The sequence below is a fragment of the Scedosporium apiospermum genome (assembly GCF_000732125.1).
Source record: "Scedosporium apiospermum strain IHEM 14462 chromosome Unknown SEQ_SAPIO_0099, whole genome shotgun sequence".
Lineage (NCBI taxonomy): Eukaryota > Fungi > Ascomycota > Sordariomycetes > Microascales > Microascaceae > Scedosporium > Scedosporium apiospermum.
In genome coordinates, this window is record NW_015971800.1 from 955,455 (window position 1) to 972,482 (window position 17,028).

The 17,028-nt window shown below is 50.4% G+C and overlaps 3 protein-coding genes and 1 pseudogene across 3 annotated transcripts; 2 read left to right on the forward strand and 2 right to left on the reverse strand.

Moving 5' to 3' along the window:
- Window positions 1-3,520: 3,520 nt before the first annotated feature.
- SAPIO_CDS5719 (uncharacterized protein) lies at window positions 3,521-4,986 on the reverse strand (the record flags this gene model as incomplete). Its single annotated transcript, XM_016787989.1, has 5 exons — window positions 3,521-4,048; window positions 4,113-4,428; window positions 4,497-4,582; window positions 4,661-4,814; window positions 4,889-4,986. 5 exons carry the CDS (start codon window positions 4,984-4,986, stop codon window positions 3,521-3,523), a joined length of 1,182 nt encoding a protein of 393 aa, XP_016642304.1.
- Window positions 4,987-6,392: 1,406 nt separating this feature from the next.
- SAPIO_CDS5720 (uncharacterized protein) lies at window positions 6,393-7,883 on the forward strand (the record flags this gene model as incomplete). The annotated part of the gene is made up of 4 exons (XM_016787990.1): window positions 6,393-6,621; window positions 6,691-6,834; window positions 6,896-7,024; window positions 7,084-7,883. 4 exons carry the CDS (start codon window positions 6,393-6,395, stop codon window positions 7,881-7,883), a joined length of 1,302 nt encoding a protein of 433 aa, XP_016642305.1.
- Window positions 7,884-10,300: 2,417 nt separating this feature from the next.
- SAPIO_CDS5721 lies at window positions 10,301-11,278 on the reverse strand (annotated as a pseudogene; the record flags this gene model as incomplete).
- A 2,132-nt stretch (window positions 11,279-13,410) lies between these two features.
- Window positions 13,411-15,304, forward strand: SAPIO_CDS5722 (uncharacterized protein; the record flags this gene model as incomplete). Its single annotated transcript, XM_016787991.1, has 6 exons — window positions 13,411-13,497; window positions 13,735-13,796; window positions 13,875-14,056; window positions 14,122-14,741; window positions 14,804-14,999; window positions 15,075-15,304. The coding sequence occupies 6 exons, from the start codon at window positions 13,411-13,413 to the stop codon at window positions 15,302-15,304; spliced, it is 1,377 nt and encodes a 458-aa protein (XP_016642306.1).
- Between the last annotated feature and the right edge of the window lie 1,724 nt (window positions 15,305-17,028).

Below are 17,028 nucleotides of genomic sequence, written 5' to 3' on the forward strand. Positions count from 1 at the left end.
CTTAACTAAGGAATTCATGTCGTCTCTGTTAGCGCAGTCGATAAGCCAATCTCATCTCGCTCAATTCACGGTCCAAGCGCCGATCTTGTGGCGCCAAGCATCACGACCGAGCTCCGTGTCCGAGAGCGAACACCGATTCTTCCTCCCCCAGACAGGGGAGTTTCCCTTCTTGTTCAGGGCCGAATATTTCCCTCGACTGCTAGTAGGAAAACGCGTCCGCGAAGTGGTTTTCCATCCTCAGACTGCTATTTCCTTCAAAGAGCCCAGCCTTCACATCATATTTCCACTGCTTACATCAATACTTTACTCGTTTCTCGGCATCGGCGTTTTACTGGCCGATGGCCGATCCCCTCCCAATGTCCGATCCAACGCAACAGCATCAGACGGACTCGGCCTCGGAAGAGGGCCTGAAAATCTGGAGCTGTGTGATATGCCGGCGGCGCAAAGTCAAGTGCGACCGACGGGATCCCTGCGGTAGTTGCACCCGTGCCAACATCGAATGCCACTTTCCAGTGACAGGGCGGATACCACGACGGAGTCGAAACGCGTCAGCGTGGAAATCTCCTGCGCAGAGGCAGGCGGAGTTGATTAGTCGCCTTCGACGCCTCGAAACAGTCGTCACAGAGCTTACAGCTCAGGTGGAGGAAAGCTCTGCCTCAGGAGTCTCACGCAAGGCGCCCGCACCACCTACCAGCGTTTGGCTTGGTGGTCCAGGGGGTTCGGATTTAGCGTCAGACGCAAGATTTGTTGTCGGCCAGTCATTGCCGGGCACTTCCAGCAATGTCCCAAATAGCGAGCGGCAGCCAGGCAGCGAGTTTGACGAAGAGTTTGGACGGCTCGTTGTTGATAATGATGGTAGCATCCGTGTAGGTAATCAATTTTGGTCTGTCTTTTGCGATGAGGTAGGTCGTTCTTATCGGGTTACGGGGAATACTTCCTTGACACTAATATCAAAAGGTCGATAACATCCTGCAAGCCGTCCATGATGTGGCCGACTTTGACGACCAACCGAGTCATTATACGGTGCAAGTACCAGCACCTGAAAACCAGCAACCGGCTGAGGACAACGACAACTTTGTATTTGGCCATAATTGTGCCGCCATCAATGTGGACTCTTTGAGCCCCTTACCTTCTCAAATGCCTTTTATTTGGCATACATTCGTCAACAACGTCGACCCATTCATCAAAGTGCTTCACCTGCCAACAGTGAATACTATCATCCAAGGGCTGAACGGGACCGTCACTTCCCTTAGTCCCAATATGGAAGCATTGCTGTTCTCAATCTCCCTCGCTGCCATCACATCAATGGACGAAGTTGGTGTCGTAGCCAACTTCAATACGCCGAAGCCTCAACTCATTTCTCGATACCGACTCGGAGCTGAGTTGGCCCTTGGTCGTGCCAAATTTGTCATGACGAAGGATATCACCGTCATCCAGGCATTCGTCATCTACCTCTCCGTATTGCCTTATCTTGGCGCGACGGAGTCTGCCTGGTCGCTAACGGGACTTTTACTGAGACTGGCCAAGTCCTTAGGACTGCATCGCGCGAATGATGGTATTCGGAGAACAGACCTGGAACTCGAGACACGCCGTCGCTTGTGGTGGCAGATTTGCCTGCTCGACTCAAAAACACGAAGATCAAACATGGCCGACTTGTCGATCTCGGAAACATCATTTGATCAGGTTTTTCCGGCCAACATCAACGATACAGACTTGGGGTCTCTGTTGCCGACAGATCATCCATCGATACCGAGGACCGGAGATATGACGCTTTGTCTAATTAGATGCGAATTATGGACGCTTGTTCAGTCCCTTAAGGCTTCTCCCGCAGGCCGCGAAGGTAAGCTCGGCTTGTTCTACGAAACAAAGTTGAAGATCGAGACGAAGTATTTACACCCTCTTGGCCCCGGTGACACGCTTGGAGATTATATTAAGACAATGGCGTCTCTTTTCTTTGCAAAGGCAGAGCTTTTCCTCCACAAGCCTTCGGCTACGGAAGCATCTCGCGCACAGAACAAACACCAAGTCGATTGTCTACTCCTCAGGGCCTCTGTCACGGTTATCAGTGCTGTACATGCACTGTTAACCGATCCTTCTTGGACTAGATGGAGGTGGCAGTTGAGCGGTACAGCGCCCTGGCATGCTATAAGGATTTTTCTCCGACACGCCTGCTCTCATCCATGGGCCTCTGAAACTGAAAGGGTCTGGAGCATGGTGCAGAGGCTGGCTGTTCCCAAGGAAGGGAAAAATTTTGCTCCTAGGCAGCCACTGATGAGGCTCTTCACCCAGACGACTCAATACCGAAGCAGGGCATTAGACCACGTAGTGGTTGAAAGAACAGATGAACTCGGGCTCGGCGAAAGGTTGACGCAGCTGGGCATTAGAGGGTCCACTGGTGGCAATGCAAACCCAGTGCCCGAGCCGGGTCAAAACCTCAGGGAGACATCGCTATCCATTGACACCGAGACTGACATGCAGCCTTTCCAACAGTCTCGGGACTCACTGATTGACCCGGATATAATATTTTACATGGCATCCTCCCATCCAACATTGCAATTTCCACCCATCAATCTCGAAGGATTACTCCAGCAGCCATATGCATCAACAACTGAGCAGGCCAACGACGGGAGTCTCCCGGACTGGCATCTCGGCGATGTTGGAGATATTGACATGATGTGGGAATTGTTTTAGTCCTGGCTCACAGACCAGCTTACGTTTCTGTTTACATCTGAATGAGGGTTCCAGTATCGATCATGCAATACAGACATCCTCCACTGCTTGTACAATAGTCAATCCGCGACACTCCACGGGATGATTCTTATGCATTATCAGCGAAAGGGACAGACAGTATAGCCGGGACCCAGGATTTTTCTGCCACCAACCTTTTCTTGGCACGGCACACAAAGTCCGTCCTGGGAATGATGTTTTTATGCAATACACCAAAATGACCCGATATTGCCCCCAGCTTTTTTGGTGGTTAGGGTGCGTGTGCAGGAGATTCGGAATGTAACCTCGACCAAGACTTGGGTTAACAGAAACAGCCCAGATCTGGCGGGCAAGAGTAGCCCCGAAGAGATTTCTTCCATCTACTAGATCGATCTGCTTTCGCTCCTCTAGCTCCCGGATCTTTATCCTGGCCCAAAGTAGCGTCCCTTAGGACAGATTACAGAAAACCCAGGTCCCGGGGGCTCGAATATTTTTCACCTCGACGCGTAATCGATTTATTGCCAACATCGAACCTCTGGACGAGTCACTTAATGAAAATAGCCTCATTATGTACCATAGACGGAATGATAATACGTTACATCCTTCGAGAATGCTACAGCTCAAAAACAAGAGTATGCTTGGTTCGCCGGAATGTTAATACATGTGCCGCATGCGCGGTTCTCCCATGAATTTTCTCCTTTTTTTTTTCCTTTTTCCTTTTCTTTCTCTTTTTGCCCTCCGTACCAGTGCAATGCATAGAAGCAAACTAAGCCAATCGCGTGAAAAACCAACGCAGAACCCGGAAAGGCTGTCCTTAAACATACTCGTAACAGAGCAACCCCCCGGAAATGTCCATCACCTCCCTGATTGTTGCTTCGGGAATAAGGCCAAACATGTTCAAGACGTGATTCAGTGTGGTCTCATCACCCGGGTCACCCTTGGGGTCTTGCGGCTCAGCGTCTTTAGGAGGTCTCATAGCGTCTGGCGGCAAGAATAGGCCGGGTGGCATCTCGAAGTCTCCTCCATCACTTCCTGGCAGAGAAGGAAATCCAATATTGTCCCAGTCAACATCATCCCAATCGATCAAATCTTCGTCGCCGGGGAAGCCGAGATTAAATCCTGGATCATCGCCGCCGGATACATCACGCGGCGCCGGTCTACGAGGACCAGCATTGGGCGGGAACCCCGGAAATCCCTCTGAGCCGTCTTGCGTGTTGCGGCCTCCGATGTCAGTTAGACGGGCAGGGGGGTCCAGAAGCTGCCATTCCCACCAGACTTTGTCAAGCCATGTGTGGTGAAGGTAAAATATTGGATCGCCGGGACTTGCGATAGGGTCCATCATCTATAAGCCCATTAGTAAATTCTTTGCCCTATAGTGTAAATAATTAGGTGAAGAGTAATCGTACCAAACCGCTAATGGCTCCATGGCCAGAGTTGTGAGGAGAGCCCTCAAGACAGGGCCACGCTTCGACAAATGTCTGTCTCGCGTAGCACCTATCGATATAGCGCTGGCCTGCCTGGAGACTTCTGGTGTTATTGATATATCGCGTGATGCAATGGTCCGTAATCTTATAGCCAGGCCCAAGACTATTGATATAGCCAGCAAAAGGCCCGTCGGCAATGCATCCATCCTCACCGACGCCATTTCCTCCGAAGCCCGTATCCGGGTCGAGAATGACGGATCTGCTGACACTCCCGGCGTCACGCGTTTCGTCCCAATAGCTATGAATCGTTTGCCCTTGTCAGAGGTTTTTCTGCTTCCCTTTTAAAGAAATCCCAGGGCTACTTACGGTTGGGTTCCCTGGTAGCCGCACTCTGTCCTGAGGAGAGTTTCATGAGCATGCATGAGCAGTCTATGGAACGGAAGGAAGGCGCCCTAGAAAGAAATATGTAAGCACGGTAATGTGTTACTCGCTGATAATGAGTCTTGACGTCTACATCGATGCCAACTTACGACGCCGTGGATAATGTGAGCTTGGACTTGGTGAGCCGCTTGGAGTTCTTCGAATCTATTCCTCGCACCGTCGAATCCGAATTTTGGCTCCTTGCTCATCAAGCACAACTCAGCGTCGATGTAGTCACGTTTCTCATTATCACTCAGAGTATGCCTAGTTCCGTTACATTGTTAACACTGCCAGATCTTCTCTAGCCCCACATGTAGAGATAGGGACGTTGGACTGACCAGGCCCGTCGCTGGGAAATCTTGGAACACTTCCTCTGCCCGATGGCGGGGATCACCGCCGCCATTAGGAAGGTCAGTATGAAGTGGACAGCAACCATCCTTGCGGCTATGACGAAGGACAAGAAACGTTGATTATGACAGTTGACTCCACAGCCAACATGGTGAGGCCATTCCACGTAGCTCTCATAGCGACTACGGTCAAAGGAGATCTGGGTTTGTTATAAACTAGAGTCGGCATTGAGAGAGCTATTCCTGGAACATCGGGCCTCGTGATGAGAAAATGGACCGTGTTAGTGAACCGTAGTCAATCTTCATCTCGGCTGGTAGGCAAGGAGTGCCGTCCACTAGGGCCAGTGTTTAAAAATGGACTGGGGGAGTTTGTGTGGACCCTCATTGGTGTAATTTATCCATATATTAATTAGAGATGCATCCAGCATATTGGACGGACATGTATAATCGGGCCACTCCAGCCAAAAAGCGGGGGAAGATACGATTGATATGATTGATATGCAGGCTAAAGGCAAAAACGGATATATGTACTGCGCGCCATTCCTGGTTTGGGGCATCACGGCACGAATCGAATACACCTGCGGAACGTGGGAGCCAACAAGGGAGGGTACTGAAAATAACCACGGGCATGAGACGAAAATCTCTTAGGGGGTTGAGCCAGAGTTCACCGGAAAGGTCCTTTGTAGGTGTTGGCTTGTATCTGTAACAGTAAATGCAGATGGAACACACTTTTGAAAGCCCACAAACCCTGGTGGTCTTGTTGTATTTCGGGAAGTCCGACGGAGGTCAACGTTGGTGGGCCCGGAACGCCGGGGAGGTGGAGGGTGAGTGGGGCCGGCCGGTTCGACGTTGTTCCTCTGCGACCACCGGCTATTCGTAGATGTCGACACATGAAGCGTCCACGCGTCTGGGGCCAGGGCTGGAATATGGTATGATAGCAGAGATTAATTCCTGTTTGTTGAACGCGCGTCTGTAGCAATTGCATCTTATACATCAATTCACCCGTCCTCGTGCTAATAGGAAAATTTTCGTTGGTCATCGTCATCGCGGGAGTCGCATTGAGCCCTACTATCGGGGATTATACCTGACGACATGGGACGGAGTGGGAGCACATTGGCCACCGCAAGAACCGCCCAATCCATTGGCCAATCATCATGGACTGATTACGTCTCCTCGTTGATTGCATATTAAGAGGACGCGTAGTATTGTTCTAGCGATAGGCGGATAGAGGTGCGGTTAGAGATTCATGCGAACCTCATCGAATCACCAGGTCGCTGTTCTAGAAGGAGGATGAACCGGTATTTCTTTATTGTCGGTAGTGCCGGGGGGGGGGGGGGGGGGGGGGGGGGGGGGGGCAAGATGTTCTGAGGGGCAAAGTTAAAAGGCAGTCTTAATCGCATCCTGAAGTCCACCAATCTTCCTCAAGGCGAATCCACCTCCCATCGCGTTTCCTAGCCCTCACCAAACCTCCCAGTTAGCTCTCACAAAGCGCATCATGAAGGTTACGTCTCTCCTCACTTCCCTCCTGCTCGCGCCGATCGTGGCCAGCCATGCGAACCACGATATCCAGCAGGAGCTCATTCAGAGACGTGAGTTCCTCGAGAACAACAAGGTCAACCTCAACCACTGCGCCGAGAAGTTGAGGAAGCGAGGCCATGATAAGCGCGCCATCAAGCGCCGCAGTGAGATTACCAACAAATTGCGAAAGAGGTCCAACATTAAGGGTACTTACTCCATCACACTCCCGGAACAACATCTGCGTAGTGCTTCAACTCTAACTTGAACTGAATTAGCCCGACAGGAGAGTGACGAGACTGTTACTTGGAAACACTCTCACCATTCTGACGAGGATTACACCTTCGAGACTGACACGTCCATCGTTTTCTCGGGCAATAGGTCCTGCATCCTCAACCCCGAGGTTACCGAAGGCCCTTTCTGTTAGTCCAACATCCGATATTTTATAATCTACACCCATATGCTTACCTTATCCCCAACTAGATGTTGCTGGAGGACTTGTCCGCCAGAACATTGTCGACGAGCAGCCTGGTGTCCCACTAGCTGTGGATATTCAGATCATCGATGTCGACACATGTGAGCCTGTGGAGGGCGCCTATCTCGAGATCTGGCGTAAGTCAAGTTTCCTTTCTATCCCACGGTCGCGTCGTCATCTAACCACCCCTCGACAGACTGCAACTCCACTGGTGTTTACAGTGGTGTCCTGTCCGAGATGAATGGCGTCGGGTCGGCCGATCCCACTAACCTCGACGCCACCTTCCATCGTGGTTACCAGCCTACCGACGCCGACGGCGCCGCCCAATTCGAGACCGTCTTCCCCGGCCACTACCAGGGTCGTGCCACCCACATCCATCTCATGGTCCACCTCGACCCCGAAGTCCGCGAGAACAACACCATCGTTAATCTCGACGTCGCCCACGTCGGCCAGATGTATTTCGACGATGACCTTATTGCCGAGGTTGAGCAGTTCGAGCCCTACACTACCAACAAGATGCTCCTCACGCCCAATGCCAACGACTTCATCCTGGCCCAGGAGGCCGCCGTCACCGATCCTCTCTCCGAATACGTTCTCCTTGGTGACTCTGTTGAGGAAGGAATCTTTGCCTGGTATAGCTTCGGTATCAACACCACTTTAGTCCGCAAGGTTTCGGCAGCCGCTACTCTTTACGAGACTGGCGGCGAATCAAACCCTAACGCTGGCGGCCCTGGCTTCGGTGCCCCGATCGGCGATTTGCCAGATGGTTTCTGCATTCCAGCTGGTGGGTTCCCAGCGCCCCCCGGGGGTGACGGTCAGCCCGGTTTCCCAGGTGGCTTCCAGCCTCCTGAGGGCTTCGAGCCTCCTGAGGGTTTCCCTGCCATCCCTGTATGTGAGGAAACTGGAGAGCCAGCTGAAGACGAGGAACCAGCTGAACCTGAGGAACCTGTCGAGGAGGAACCTGAAGAGCCCGAGGAGCCTTCTGGGGATGAATAGGACGAGGAAGTCACTCTTCGTCCACAGCCAGTGAAACAATATGAAGTACAACTAAGGGAAGAGGACCAGCCTCGCTGGTCTCTACTTTGTTTGTGTCGATGGAATGATACTTTCCTTTCTCTGTACTTAGTTGAGTTGAGATGAATTCAGAAAGCAATGGCGCCTTGAACCCGTAATATATTGGCGTTTTCATCCAGCCAGGAGATACAGATGTCGATTGTATAATACTAGAGACGGCCACGTACTGAGACATCATCACTCAAGGACCGTTTCAAGGCTTGTAGGCAGTGGTGCCAGCGCTCTATAAAATGGCACTGGTACTTTTCCGAGACAAGATGGAATCCAACATGTATGTACACACATCTTACGTCAGGCCATGCCAGCTAGTCCATCAGTTGAGCCTGGAAGCCAGTCTCGCTGCCGACAGGACCCAAATGACATGCAGGTAAAGTTGTTATCACGTACAAGATATAAAATATGGAATGGAAGGATGTAGCATTTCTCTCGCTCCTCTTGTTGTCACAGTATTGGATTTAACATTTTATTCAGTCCACCCCAGACAATTCCCAAGTCTGCCTAAGGACCGGCATGCAGCGGCAACAATAGCTTGATCCATCCACTACAAGACTTAATGCAGAACCCATGCTAGCGTGACACCCACTCCATCTCGTATTGGGCCGTTTGATGGCCCATGGCCGAACTCCTTGCGCTGGACAGCGGCAAGTAAAAGTGGGGTCGACCGGCATACCGGCCCGTGAGTTCGGGTCTACTCCGCAAACTCAGACCACCCTCACCGGAAATGCCACCTTCAAACCGCCCCCAACCAGACGTCTTGCAGAACTTCTTTGATACGGTGGTAGAGTACGCTTCCGGAACACTCCTAGGATGGTGCCGTTATTACTTGGGTAAACGGGGGCGTCTTGTCTCTTTCCTCGTCAATGGTGCCAACTTGAATAATGCCAAGGACCCTACTGTGGCATTCGGTAAAGTGGTCAAATAGAACCTTACATTTGACCCTCCACGAACACAACGCTGGAGTAATGAACCACATGGCAGGAGGTGGAATGGTGGAAACACAAGATAATAGGTCGCTTCGACTTGCCACCAAGCGCAGCATATATGGAAACATCTTCCTGCATATGGACCCCGTCAAGCTCAAGAAGGATGGTCGCCTTTGTCCTTATTTAGATAAACATACGTAGAGCCTAGAGTAACGAATTCTGGGATGTACTTGCTCCAAGGCCTGACAAATGCGCCCTTCACACCATTATAGATCCTCGTGGAACTCCTTAGAAGGGGGGGTTGTATGTCATTTTGCACATTCATGATCACCAAATGGCATGATCTCTCTAGGTTATCGATAAGTACAAGTAGGAGCGATTGCCCCTTAACCCGCCGGCTGATATGCAATACTTCCAAGCTAAGATCAATCCCATTTCTACAGCTGATTCTCACAAGCAAAAATTTCCAACGAAATCGACGGCAACAATACACCACGCAACATGGAGGCTGCAACTCAACCCCAGTCCAACCAAAAAGACACCCTTTGGGCCAAAATCCGAAAGGCCCTTCGATCTCCAGCAGTCCGCGCTATTGAAGACCTCCGCGCAAGAGACGCGAAGAGAATTGCGGAGAAAGCTGCCCGCCGACAAGCCGAAGCTGACGCTGCGGCGGCGGCGCACTAAGGGATAGATCGAATTTGAGCCATCAGACGACCCTCGAGTTGTTTTGGAACTGTGAATATTATATGATCGGTGGACAAATTCCTGTTAGTGCGGTGGGGGCCCAGCTCGGATGCGAGACCCTGTCTTCTAATTAGAGGCCTTTGGTTCGGAATGGAACAGGAGGTGGCTTGATTTCGGTGTGTTCTCAATACCAACGTCGCACCAAGGGGTAATATAAATGAACTCTTTTTAACTCATTCATATTTCCTGCATCTCCGTGTGTCTATCCTTTCGAATCACAAGTGTGATGATGCCTCAAACTGAACCCGGCACAGCGGATATGCACCGTCCCGGTCCGGCAAGCTATGGTACTACAGGATAGGCGGATTTACTGCCCTGGTTATTAGCTGTCCGCCCTCCGTTATGTATACATGGGGCCACGTGGTTATATCATGCCACCATCTGCTTCGCGATGTGCCTGACCAGTCGTAACGTAGTCGGCCCACATTTAACTTTGGCTGTTGACGGTAAGATCCGGGGATATAAGATTAGGAAATAGCTAGGGGCTGGCACAGACCAGAATTCGTTACTACTATAGTTGGCGGTGCTAGTCGCGGTCGATGCAAAAATCATGCAATGCATGTGCGTAATCTTTATATTTTTCGTGATGACGAGGCGGTTATTGTACATTTGCGTCTTAACATTGACCTCTCCTTCAATACTCTCCAAGCAACACCATGTCTATAAGATTGATCAAAGGGACGCGCGATTAGTATCTTTCGTTGGCTTGGGCCGTAATATAGATTGTTGAGTCATGTTAGCCACCATGTTCCCTGCCTCATCCCATAATCTTGATTCAGAGTAGGTTCTTCCCTCTTGACCAACCACACATCTCAACTCTCTCAAATGCCACTTGCTGACGTCCAGATCGTTGGTGAAGAATCGCATGGCGAAGTCCAAGCTAGAACATGGCCCCGAATCGTACAAAGACATGCCGCTATGCGTCAACGGCAAGAACGATAGGTTCGAATCCATAATAAACGCCAGAGCTGAGTAGTGGCCGTGTCCGGATTCGGGTTTATGTCGGGCACGGAACCAGTCCGCTGAGGTTTTGTCGGTAATCGATAGGTGTTCTTGACCCGTTTCCACTTTTCCCGCTAGCCCACTGAGATTATGTGCCGAAACTCCCTCGAGCGGCAATCGCGAATCAAACAATCGGTTCATAAGCCCGAACATGATGCTGTGCAGCTCGACCAACTCTTCGGGAACAAGCTTCTTCTCCACCAGCTCTTGGCCAATTTGGACCCGGTCCTTGCAGTTCTCTGGGCGCGAATAGTTCTTGGTGGGTGGTGCGGAAAAGACCAGCATCGACGCTTGTTCTCTCGCCTGGAAATCAAGAAGCATGCTCATGCATGGCCTCTGCGAGCCATCCTCTGCCTCCTGGCTGAGAATCACCTCCCTCGTTGCAAAGGTCCTCGTGTCCCGCAACCGGCGGACCGTACATTGGATCTTGCGGTCTGTAAAAGCAGGACCGAGATAATTCCCCATCACCGTATAAAGGTAGTAGTCGGGCGATACCGTGCTGCACGCGGCTTCGACGCCCACGCCAATGGTAAATCCCCCATAGGAAATATTGGCGGCATTGCCCATGCGCTGTGGGAGGAAGCGCGACACGAACAAGTCAACCCCCGTCTGCTCGACGGAGATCTGATCCGAAATGGTGCTCGCCATGGCGATAGTAGGCGGGATTGGAGATTCTTGAGGGGCGAGGGATGCGGGCTGAGTTGGCAAGTTGAAAGATAAGTTCTTCTCTACAGCGAGGATTTTGAACCTGGAGGAGCCCCATGTATTTCTATATTTGGGTTACCGACATGGCGGTTTCCCCAGATAATTACCAAGCACTGTGGGGGGCGGGGATGAGCCGAGGTTCAAAATTCTGGGGACACCTGGGGAACACCTTACCACCTTTCCTGTGAGTATAAAGCAGCACGCTTAATTCGCAGCTGCCGAGGGTTGTTCTGGGCACGCAGTTTGCACACAGGGGACCTGCCTAAATCGGACTTTTAAATGCCGCGCTGTTAAACTCGTCAATTCCTCCGGCGCCTCGGTTCTAGGGGAAACCAGTTGAGCTACTGTAGATAAGAATTGGACCGAAAAGTCGTATTCAATATTGTGAAACAGCTTCTTTACAGGGCAAAAAGAGGAGAGGACTCAAGTAGCTTGTGGCTGGTGGTTGGTGGCTGATGCCAACCGACTTTCAAGGTGTTATCAAGAATCCTATTGACCAGGAGAACACACAATTCACCTCCACTAGTGAACCATGGAAAGCGGGCTGGTGTACGTTAGACCTGGTATGGGCGAATCTTCTCTTTGATGAAGATCCCAACGAGAGGCCTACTGACTTCACTAAGTCGCCAATTGACGGGCCCCCGCCCCTGGCCAGAGTGACGACCAGATACGAATCTCCGGCCTCCTTTTGCCTATTCAGGCTGATCTCTTTGCGTTCGGCTGTCTCCTCTCCAAAATTATGGCCGTTATAATGGGAAGGCCGATGAAGAAATACGGGACTTATATAGGAACGGTAATTTCCCAACACCGACTCTTTAGCGGCAATCGGCCGCATTATATGGAAATGCCTAGCGTCCCCAAAGCAGGGGGACGAATAGTTCGGGGCGCATGGGATCTTTGTGCACCGTGGACCTACAGGACAAGGTCGGGGAGAAAATCAATGACAGCCAAAGACATTTCGTCGTCAATATTGCTGCTGCCTCTTCAAGTTCAGGAATTTGGGCTCCATATCCCCCGGTGGAAAAAAGACTGCCACAATTGTGATTTTTATACGAAGATGATGTTCGGCCGATATAGGTTGAGTCCCCAGATCAGAGGTTACTATTTATAGTTCATAAATATGGAAACCTTAGAAGTGCTTAATCGAAACATTGCGAATTCAATGAATGTCCTTGGCGGCCAGGTTGGGATGTGTGTTGAGTGAGAAAAAGAAATCCTTACCAGTTTCCAAGCGTAAGTTAGGGTCTGACTAATGGCAATTCAGAACAGAGGGCGCCAGGCTTCTAAAGTCTCGACTCCAGTAAAAGTGCCTGCTCAGGCCAGCTCAGACGACTCATCGCTGAAGCTGAAGACTGTCAACGGTCTCAAACCTACTTATATCTGCATTAGCCCAACCAAGTCTCTTTGAACTATCCCAATGTTCACCCAGGTGGGTGGTAAGAAATAACAGATTGAAAGCAGTTGAGTCAGGCTGTTAAAGGATTTTCAAGCTCCAAATACCAGAGCATTATTATTTACGTTCATCCTGGAGATTGGTCAGGGATATTCTGAGTGATATTTAACGCAAATGTTCTCTTTCAAGTTAACCGATAGATAGTCAAGCACCTCAGATATCATGGATAGTACCTTTTTTTCTTCTTTGGGGTTATTTGGCGGAGGATGCAGAACTGACTGTCTCTTGGGTCAAGAATAGGACCTTGACAGGACTTTCCGAGTCCTATGAATTATGCTGGCTTGTGCTCAATTAAACACACCAGGGTTCTGATCACAGTTTTTTGCTGGGATTCTTCAGCTGGCTCGCACTAGGACCGCGACCCCTGTGTTGGCGTTGGCTGCCTTTTTCCAGTTCCCACAACGCGACGGCAGCACAGCCTCAGCGGGGTTAGGGGCAGGTGAGAGCAGACAATCTCCCCGGCACGACTTCGCCCCGGACTGACATCAACATTAAGGAAATAAATAAAATCGCGATCATTGGCATCACATTTGACTTCTCCATCATCATCAGCCAACTATCCAATAACTGTGACTCCTATATTGTTTGTAAGAGAGAATCACTTCGCATCGAAGGCACCAAAATGGACGATTACCTCTTCAAGGCACACGTTGATTCGTGCAAGACGGTCCAAGAAAAGACCAGCGGCCTTGAGATCATTACGTATTCCGTAAGACCACCGGCCCCCTCTTTGCGCGTGATTAAGGGTTGATAAATCCTCTCTTCGATGGCCAAGTCTGAATTAACCCGATTACACAGGAAACTTCTTATAACTCCGTGATAGAGCATACCCTTTTGGACTATGACTTTGAAGACTTCCTGAATCGTAAAGTATGGCCTTCATCAACTAACGACTACCAACATATAATCCATAGGGAGTGGATTTTCTAATGGAGTAAACATTTAGGGCACATTTTCCCCTCCGCCTCCTCGGTATGGAGTGAAACCGACAGGAACTCTGCGTCTCGTGTAAGTTGCAGAGCCAAATTGCGGTATCCGTCTAATGTCACGACCTCTCTCTAATACAGGATGACTTGAATAATACAGCGTTCAGAAGGAAGCGTGTCATCCAGATACGTTCAGTCCTCAGGTCATTTCGTTAGATGCCAAGCATTATGAGCAGATGGTCCGAAAGTTCAACTTGCCTACTAGAGCTATCGAGGGCACGAGCGTTGTAGGGCCTTTCTTTTGGTCATTTGTAGACCATTCGTCGAAGGATCCGAGACTACGTAAGTGAACTATCTCAAGAACCCGGATCTCCTCGCGTCTAACCCTAACCCTATATCTCTCACAGACATCCTCTTCCGTAAATCAGATACCCGAAAACAAGGAAAGACAGAAGGCTGGGAAGTAGTCCTGTCTCATTGCTTTTCTACCCGAATGACGACTGGGTTCGTCAAGGGTACGTCAACGTCGCACAGCAAGAAGGCCATTGACGATCTCATACAATGTGCCACGCAAACCGACCACCCCCTTATTCTCCCACTCATACTACTTTCGTACGGTCTCGGGTTAGAACGCGATCAACAGCTGCGCGATACACGGGAATGGGTACGGCGTCTTGAACAATCTATATCGCAGCGCGTAGAGGCTCAAGAAGACGGCAGCAGTACGGGCACCACCGCCGGGGTTAAGGAGAGCATGGCCGACATCGAGGACACGAATCGCGCGCTTGTCGAATGCCATGCGCGGATGTTGCGAAGGCGGCCGCAAGATTGGCTTGAGATCATCTCAGGTATGGAGGATGCGATGTCGTTGTTTAGGACGAGGGTCATGCCAGAGACGTGGACTCCGGAGCTCGAAGCGACCCATTCTAGCATTAACGGAAGGTTGGCATTCTATCGAACGAAGTTGAGGGCAATTGAGGGTTACGTACATACGACCATTGAGCGGCTCAGTATCCAGAGGAACGCTGTAAGTTATTCGGCCTCGAAATCAAGGGTTGTCCGGTCTTACTGACGCGCATTTAATGCCAGTTGACAAATGTAATGGCACATCGGGAATCCATAGTAAACCTCCAGATGGTCGCAATGATCACGGACCAGCGGCGGATCGCCCAGGCAAGCAAAAAGGACGGCAACGCCCTGAAGCGTCTATCAATGATGGGTGCGGTATTTCTTCCCGGTACCTTTGTCGCATCTCTATTCAGCATGGTTTTCTTCAACTTTCATGGTGAGTTGCCCACTAGATATATCCTATCCCAACGCATACTTAGCCGGCATGACTAACGGGTGCTTCGCGGTTTAGCCAGCGACTCCGAAGGCAGGGCACGCATCGACGTGGCGCCTCAGTTATGGATTTATTTTGTCGTTACGGCCCCGTTGACCTTGGCCGTGGTGTTGTTTATGTGGTTGTGGGATCGCAAACGCGAGAGACGGGCGAAGAAAGCCACAAATGCTCTTGAAGCAGGGGTTATGGGTATGGAAAAAGATGTCATGCTGCAGCTCCGCCGGCAGAGAGTGGAAGACCGTTGTTGAATTAATCGAGGGATTGCCTGTTCACAGCTCATGGCTGGCTTGGTATTCGGAAGGCAAATTTACATTCGTATCAAACCCGTCCACAACTTTCAAGCCAAGTCGAAAGAAGCTCGTAACCAGTAACAAACCGATAACTGCCTGATGAATAGTACTAACAGTCCGGTCTGCCTAAGATATAAATTCGTCGTTAGAGTTCAGACTTATCTTGGACTTTGTAGGCTGTAGTTTCAGCCTCGCGTAATAATCGATACGCTGGAACATCTCAGGTCGGCTGGAGGCGGTCAATATCTGTACCATGGTCGGAGACTTACCAGGACCGATACCACATTGAACGATGGCTTGCATTGCATTAAACACCCGAGTTATATTTGGATTGTCGAATTGCCAAGATCAAGATGAACTGTTGACTCCTGCAGTAGTAGATAGTACCGAGGTTTTGAATTGACATCGGGGAGCAGCAAATCCTCACCTTTAAGATATCACTTGCTTGACAGGACAATCCAAAAGGCTAAAGCAAGTCAAACTGAAGAAAACAAATCACGGAGTGCCGGGAAAGAATATGCCTTGGCTTAGCGACATCCAGTACTCGCAGGATGAGTGCATTGCCGCCGTGCGTTGCTTTTATCACATAAAATGTATGTCAACGAATACGAAATCCGTGAACCGCCGGAGGGAGGCCGACCCTCAATTTACCGTCGAGAAGCTACGAGGTCTTGGAAAGACGGAGAAGGTCAGTTCTTTCCTCCGCCACTTACCCTATATCAACCATCTGCATGAGGTCCTAGTAGCCCCGAACTCTTTTTCGTCGACTGGGAGGATTGTGCTAGCCAAACTCGCCAGAAGTACCGATGACTGTGAGAATATCGAGATTCTGATAGAAGGCATCTAGCTGAACGAGGTTAGCCTAGGTCATGCCATCGGGCCAACGTATGTTGGGTTGGGCAAGAGGATGAGGTTATTGTACTCGATACGGAATTCAGGGTTGTGTATTGAGTGGAGTGCTTCTCTGAGTTCAAGGTCGGCATGCGCGCGCCCGTGCTCGACGATCCCTACGACTGTGCAGAGGATGCGTATGGCACTCTTCTGCGATACAGCCCGACTAGCGTGAGTCGGGATGGGCTGCTGTCGACCTCTTCGAGAGCCTTAAGGACCAGTTTCGAGAGCTTCAGTTTGTTCCCCTCACCACACTAGAAGTGGATCATGTGTATAGCACACGTGCGGAAGAATGGGAAGGACGCCTCACGATGGTGCAGAATATCTTCTGCGAACATGGGTGGCCGGATCTCAACCGTTTACGCAAGCGAGAGTGCCTAGTAACCGTGAAAGGGCGTTGGAAGGGCGGTATCCTGGATCCGTGATTGATTTCGGTGATAATTGAAGAGAGCTGATGGGGCATCACTGGACAAGAAGAATCAAGAATTGGCCAAATATGAAAACTGGTTGTTGTTTACAACTGATATCTAACGACCTATATTGTGGGCTTGGATTTGGGCTCATGTTGTGTGTGTGCCTTGCAACGCGACTCTTCCTTTGGACCCGTCTTTGGATGCCTCAACTTGGCGGTGGCACTATCAGCTACTGTTAAGTGATGTGAGGGCAATCGGCATGCCGTTTTAAACATAATATAATCGCACACAGCTGGCAATCCCGGCATTGAGTGTACGGAGAGAACAATTATCGAGAAGAGACGAACAGTGTTTCGGTGTCCGAGGGCTTTCAGATCT